The following is a 7,757-nucleotide window of genomic DNA, read 5'->3' on the forward strand; positions in this document are numbered from 1 at the left end:
ATTTATGCTAACATAAAATGGCCATACAATCTAAATTAATAACAAATTCAAAATTAAAGCAAAGAATAATGACAAAAAATAGCACTTAAATAAATGCATAATAGATTAATGCTTAACGACATCTTTATTTTTAAAATACTGATGATTGGGTTGTTTTGTGTGATATTTTTGTATGCATTTATTTTGAGACAGCAACCTTGAAATCTCTAAAGAAATTTCAATAGCTGAAGTCCTAATTTGTTGATTATTTATTTATGCATTATTTATTCACAGACCATTATATTGCATGACACTTATTTCAGATACAATATGCTATTCATTATCGTTTCATTATTGTTGCTTAATACTTGTTTACTTAATAATTTGTCAGTTAATTTATTTCATAATGTTTCGGTATTTATTTATTTATTTTGGCACATAGACATGTTCTCATTCTCGCGTTAAATTGCAAACTATATCAGCCTATTATTAAATTGAACCGTTCCTGCATTAAAACGCAGATGTTTTGGTTAAACGATTGCATTATCTTTCACGTAAAGTGCGTTATGAATTGAAAACGTGTCTAATGCACAGAAAAGTTCTCTTACATGCCTTGTTGATGCAGATGATTTGTTGAGAAGCTGTACATCTTGCTCGGGCAAGCCCGTGAGCGCAGAGCGCAGCAGCATTAGAGCGCATTGGTATGGAAATTAATCCCTAATAGACAGTTGTTCACACATTGACATCCGTGCATTAAAATATCAATTTATCCGTTTCTGGGAAAAACACAAGTCCTGGCATGTCACGGCAGATCGACAAGTTTTACATTTCATTTTAAACGTAGCAAAGTATCAAATAAAAACAACAAAAACACGCATTTTATCATACACGCGGTAGTATATATATGGTTTACAAATGTTACATGTAGTTTTACTCGGAATAGATGTAAGCTGCTGTATTTAAAAACTGCTCTATCCACACATATCTCAAGTTTCTCTTTCCAGCATTATTCAGGGCAGTGATTTACAAGTATTTCCGAGATCTGTTTTGCATTTGAATGCTGTTTTTCACCAGTCCCGCTCGTAAATATTTGTGTTTACATGTTATTTTTGTATTTGGTCCACTAATCCGCTGGGTTTTCCTCCGGAGCTGCAGTGTGGATATGGACTGCGGCTGAGGGTAGTGGCCACCGGGTGGAGGGGCGGGGTTCGTGGTGAGGGGAGGGGAGTGAGAAAGCCTGAGGGTTTAAAAGCCAGTTTGTCCAGCTGGAGAGACATTCTGACCTGAGCACATGACAAACAACTTCTCTGTGATCACTTCAAAGATTTTCTTGAAGGAATGAATGCCATGGACAACATGACTGCTGACTATAGCCCAGATTACTTCGACGATGCAGTGAACAGCTCAATGTGTGAATATGATGAGTGGGAACCATCATATTCTCTGATTCCCGTGCTCTACATGCTCATCTTCATCCTGGGACTCACTGGGAATGGTGTGGTCATCTTCACGGTGTGGCGGGCCCAGTCTAAGAGGAGAGCTGCGGACGTCTACATTGGAAACCTGGCTCTCGCTGACCTGACCTTTGTGGTGACCCTGCCCCTGTGGGCCGTCTACACTGCTCTGGGATACCACTGGCCCTTTGGCGTGGCACTCTGCAAGATCAGCAGCTATGTGGTGCTGCTCAACATGTATGCCAGTGTCTTCTGCCTCACCTGCCTGAGCCTGGACCGCTATATGGCCATCGTGCACTCCCTGACCAGCACTCAGCTGCGGACCAGAGGGCACATGAGGGCCTCTCTGACAGCCATCTGGCTTCTCTCAGGAGTTCTTGCTGCACCCACACTGCTCTTCCGCACCACAGTGTATGATGTCGAGACCAACCGCACCTCTTGCGCTATGGACTTCAACCTGGTGGTGAGCCAACCAGGCCAGGAGACCTACTGGATTGCAGGCCTCAGCATCTCCTCCACAGCCCTGGGCTTTCTGATCCCTCTTCTTGCCATGATGGTGTGCTACGGATTCATCGGCTGCACCGTCACACGCCACTTCAACAGCCTGCGCAAAGAAGACCAGCGCAAGCGTCGCCTATTGAAGATCATTACCACATTGGTGGTGGTGTTCGCAGCATGCTGGATGCCCTTCCATGTGGTGAAGACCATGGATGCCCTCTCATACCTAAACCTGGCACCGGACTCCTGCACCTTCCTGAACCTCCTGCTTCTGGCACATCCCTATGCAACCTGCCTGGCGTACGTCAACAGCTGTCTCAACCCGCTGCTCTATGCCTTCTTTGACCTCCGCTTCCGCTCCCAGTGCCTCTGCCTCCTCAACCTAAAAAAAGCTCTTCACGCCAGTCCCGCCAGCTCCCTTTCTTCACAGAAGACCGAGGCCCAGTCGCTGGCTACGAAGGTGTGAGGAGGAGAACGGAAGGGTGACGCAGAATTGGGGTAACAAGTCAGCAATTACCCTTGAACTGTTACATCCTTCACAAGGACTCAAAGGTAATTCAGGTGTCAGGGATGAGCAGACTTTCCTTTTGTATCTGACTGTGGGAACTTGAGAATCTGTCCCGGAACTACAAGTTGGTACTCTGCTAGTAAATATAAAGTTCTCAAGGACTATGCGTAGTCTGTTGTGGTGTCTCTGAGAGCACAAGCAGCTTCTGGAGCCACCTACAGAGAGCAGACTCCTTTCTGTGACAGCTGCGCTCCAGACGTGTGGGATGGAGCTGAGGAGACGAGCGAGGGCTTTTCTGCCGCCTTCCGCATCTCCACCTCTTGCGCCCCCCAAAGTTTCCTCTGAGCTTCATAAACTCTCTTACTTGAAGCTGCAGGGTGGTGGGTGGTCCACGGAGGGTTCTGAGAGCAATTTATGGACAACTGTATTAATGCATTTAACCATGCTTCTTACTGTCTTGTTTTTTTTTTTTTTTGGTTGCTTGTTTATTTTTTGTCCTTCAAGCACTTGTTCTTGGGGCAGAGATAAGAACCCTGGTGGCCAGTCTGTCTTATCTAAAGCTTCAAGACGGGAGGGAGGGATGGGTGCATTACTTGAGAAGAAGTGTTGCAGCTTGATTAAAGACTTTCAGGAGGGGGGCGGCGGGTGTTTTAAGGGAGACGAAAACATGGAAGGGGGTGAACTCAGACAGACAGATGGCCGTTGACAAATGTTGTCGGGGAAAAGGGACGTCCAATTAATAGGTGGCAGCTTCGACAGATGAGATACTGTGAGTGTGAGGTAATGAAATGTGTGCAAGCCAACTCTGATGAATTTTTTATTTTGACTTAACGTTGTGGCTAAACTGCTGTATGATTGTGTTTTATGCAGTACTCTGTGAATAAAATGTGCATTATGAATTTCTTGTTTGTGTGTCTGTTGTTAAAGCTCTTGGATCTGGCTGGAATACCAGTGACATTCCTTCATGTGCTGTTTTCCTGTTAACGCTGGGCAGAGGGCTAGTAGCTTTGTCCCTTATTGTCCTCAGTCAGTTCAAAATCAAAGCAAGTGACTGACAGGAAATGCATGTTTGAAGCGGGTTTCCTCTTGGTTTCTTGTTTTGTACCACATTACGTGCATAAACCCAACACTAAGAAGCTCTTTTGACAAAAGACCAAATAAGATTATCAAAATATTATTTTAAAAATATGAACAACAGCTAACTATGTTTGTTTAAGTACTCTAAATGTTAAATATTTGAATTTTTTTTATGTGTTTTGTAGATTTATTTATTTATTTTTCTTAGAATTTTTATTTGCTTATGGCTCAGTCAGCTGTATTAATATAAAATAAAATAAATAGATAAATAAACACTTAATATAAAATTTACAATTAATTCTTTAATTTAAGTAACAGTTTTCACTACCACAATTAAGCATGTAAGCATAATTACATGCTTATTATTAAGATTTTGGCTGTTTATTAGTATTTCTAAGGTACATTGTCTGTATGGTAAGGAGTTTATTGAAATTAGGAGTTTACAGAGGCAAAAGTCTAAGTTAAATGTTTTTTAAAAGTGATAATTCATTAAAATAATGTGTGACCAATAAAGTAAAATAAATAATTTGTATATGATAATAATAAAATCAGTCTTCTGTGATAATTTATTGAGTTTTTTAAATGTCCTGCTTCATGTTATTTTGGTATTTTGACAAAAAAAAAAAAATGCATAAACATCTAGAAATGTCTTCTATCCACATGGAGGGTCATCAGTCCCTAAACAGGCCTCCAATGATTAAGCCCTCTAATAAGCTTTAGTCAGGATATAATCATTGTCGGAGAGACTGTGCTAATCTGAGATAATTAGGGGCCTTGATGACTTTAACATTGTCTAATATTTGTCCTTCATAATAAAGGATGTATATTTTCAATAACATAAACAACACTTTCTTGCAGGGCCATTTATATCAAAGTTGATATTTAGTTGCACCATATTGGTGTTTTGTAACATCTAGTTTGTTATGAGGTGAGTTGTTAGCCCAATGCTCAAACCCCAATATAGAGGACCAGGGCATATACAGACGAATTAGCCAACCCAATTCACTTACATCACATGTCTTTGGATTGTGGGGGAGACCGGACCACCCGGAGGAAACTCAAACATAGGGAGAATATGCAAACTCCACACAGAAATGCCTACTGACCCAGCTGGGGCTCAAACTAGTGGCCTTTCTGCTACCCACTGCGCCACCATGTCGTCCATAAACACCACTATATGGTACATATAGGTTAAACTACAATGGTCACACAGTATGTTTTTATAATAAGACATAAGAGTCATTTGTTCAGGAACCACAAATCTTTTGTTATTAAATTGTTGTTTATAATTGATTTGTTAATGGAAGTGTATTGATATAAGCCGCATTTTTGGAGGTTGTATTTGGTTCCTAAAACTAAAGCGGAAAAATAGGTCTGATTGCCAAACAGATGATGCTAGTACTTTTATGTACTGTTATGAGCTGTTTCTTTTCAATGATTCAAAAACATAAGCCATAAAAATCTAGTTTGAACAATTGACTCTTTTGAATTGATTCTTCTGAACATTAAAATATATGAAATGAATAGCATAGCTTTATTTGAGAAATAAATAGTTTAGAATAACTCTGAGCTTATTCCTTTAACAAACCACTCACTCACTATCCTTCGGCTTAGTTCCTGATTTAGCAGGGGTCGCCACAGCGGAATGAACCAACAGTTTTCTGACTAAAAGTTTTTAAATGATTTTAAAAATCAGCTCATACAAATCATTGAATGAACTGGTTCAAAAGAAGAATCATCTGTTGATAAAACAAATTATTTATATATATATATATAAATATATATTTTAAATCACAATAAAGATTTTTTTTTATACAGCTGGAAATACATTCTGCCCTGAACACATCACAAACAACATCTCTGAAAAGACAAAGATCTGTTTGGAAACTAAAATACAAATGTTAATATTTTAGATTCCATTAAGGATAGAAATAAACAATCTTCTGAAGCCATAAAAGTATAACAATGTATAATAAAACTTAATTTATTCATTTATTTTCATTCAGATTATTCCCCTATCAGGGGTTGCTACATCCGAATGAACCACCAACTATCCAAGCACATGTTTTATGCAGCGGATGCCTTTCTACCCACAACACAGTGTTGGGAAACACCCATACACACCCACTCACACACCCATCCATACCCTATTGACAATTTTGTTTATGCAATTCACCTATAGAGCATGTGTTTGGACTGTGGGGGAAACCAGAGCACCCGGAGGAAACCCACGCCAAAACACAGGGAAAACATAAAAAACTCCACAAAGAAACGCCTACTGACCTAGCTGGGACTCGAACCAGTGACCTTCTTGCTGTGAGGTGACAGCGCCAACCACTGAGCCACTCTGCTGCCCCTATATTAAATTAAATTAAAAATTATTATTATTATTATTATATATTAAAAATGTAAAATGAGTCTAAAAACACACATTAAATTGAAGTAAATATGTAAAAACTGTTAAACACATTGGATAACAGTTTCTGCTAAAAGATACATGTAAATAAACACTAAAAGGCAGTTAAATGAGATAATGTAATCTCATTTTAAGATTATTGCTAATACAATAGTGGACAGACTGAACGTGTTAGAGATTATGAGACGAGCAAAACACATGTCTGAGTGGGAAACACAAAGCAGAAACAAAAGGAGAGACATTAAAGGGATAATTCATCCAGAAATTAATATCCTCAACCTCAAGTTGTTTTACACCACTTGAGATTCTATCTTCTGTTGAACACAAAATATATTTTGAAAAATGACTCACTTCATTTACTTCCATAGAAAAAAACAAATACTATAGAAGTCAATGGTTACAGGTTTCCAGTTTTCTTCAAATATTTTATTCACTGTTTGACAGAAGAAAAAAATTCAAACTGTTTTTGAAGAGTTGCATAGATAGTGGGGGAACTATCATCATAAAACATTGGAGGAAAGGTAAAAGAATCAAGGGCCTTTTATTTATATATAGACACGTGTGTTTTCAATATGTGAGTGTGCAGTTGCTAGTGTGTGTTTGAGTGTGTGTGGGTGGGCTACTGACCACCATTGTGTTTATTTTGGTTTGTTTGTTTGTTTGTTTTTTGTCAGGGTTGAAAAGTGGAAAACGAAGACAGGAAATATGTATTTTTAGATGCCCAGTGAATAAACCTTTTCCTGTGAGTTTGTATTTAATTAATAAATGAACTTTTATGAACTTGAAATGTTAACGCGTGTCTATATGGAGGTTGGTGTGTTTCTCTGGCGTATGAAGTCAGTGTGTGTTTCTGGTGTCTGCTGCAAACATGTTTCTTAGCTAACAGCTGCAGTATGTGGGCACAGATCAAATGTTGGTCTCAGTATTGGCCGCAGGTGTCAAATTATACCTTAGGTTTTCAAAGAAAACCTGGACAATGTTTCTAGGGACGTTTTCAAAGATGTTGTAAAGATTTAGAACAGTAATTTAATCTTCCGGATAAATGTGAATTTCATGGTGTGAAGTTGCATGTGTTAAACGAGCTGCTTCCTGTGCTTTAAAGTGAAACGTTTATATGGTGGTAGAGGGAAACCTGACAGTGTAGCGTCGAACAAAGGGGACATGAAATAAAACATCAAAACTGTTTTGCAACTCACTCCATTTGAGAAAGTTAATCCTGTACAGCTTTTCATTCCTAAATTGACCTTTTAACATCCATGGAACCTTTCCATTGTACTAGAGGTTTAGTAAATAGGGAATTTTAGTTGTAATTCAGCTGAAGGCCCACAACATTATCAACAACCAACAGATGATATTGGTTTGTTTATATGCTCAAACTGCAGTTGGATTCTGATTGGCTGTCACTGTTTTTATTGTTCATGAGCTGGAAAAATATTCTGAAGTGGTATTTTTACTCTGTGTTATGGTGTGGCCTTTTTCATGTAACTTGATTTTTAGAACTAGCCTACATCCTTATCTTTATTATTCTTGATGTTACTGTATGCTGATCGAATCAAACCTGATAAATGAACATTTTTGTTACTTATTCAATGATTCATTCATTTTCTTTTCGGCTTAGTCCCTTTATTATTCCGCGGTCACCACAGCGGTATGAACCACCAACATATCCAGCAGGTTTTTACGCAGCGGATGCCCTTCCAGCCGCAACCCATCTCTGGGAAACAGTCATTCCATATTCACACTCACTCGTACACTACGGACAATTTCATGTCTTTGGACTGTAGGGAAAACCAGAGCACCCCGAGGAAACCTATGAGAATGCACA

General features: G+C 38.9%; 1 protein-coding gene across 1 annotated transcript; it reads left to right on the forward strand.

Annotated features, from left to right (window-relative positions):
- Window positions 1–1,251: 1,251 nt before the first annotated feature.
- aplnrb (apelin receptor b) lies at window positions 1,252–3,335 on the forward strand. Its single transcript, NM_001030197.2, is given in 1 exon segment — window positions 1,252–3,335. A coding segment is annotated over 1 exon segment (1,080 nt). The 5' UTR covers window positions 1,252–1,317; the 3' UTR covers window positions 2,398–3,335.
- Window positions 3,336–7,757: the final 4,422 nt, after the last annotated feature.

The sequence above is a fragment of the Danio rerio genome, chromosome 10 (assembly GCF_049306965.1).
Source record: "Danio rerio strain Tuebingen ecotype United States chromosome 10, GRCz12tu, whole genome shotgun sequence".
In the NCBI taxonomy this organism is placed as follows: domain Eukaryota; kingdom Metazoa; phylum Chordata; class Actinopteri; order Cypriniformes; family Danionidae; genus Danio; species Danio rerio.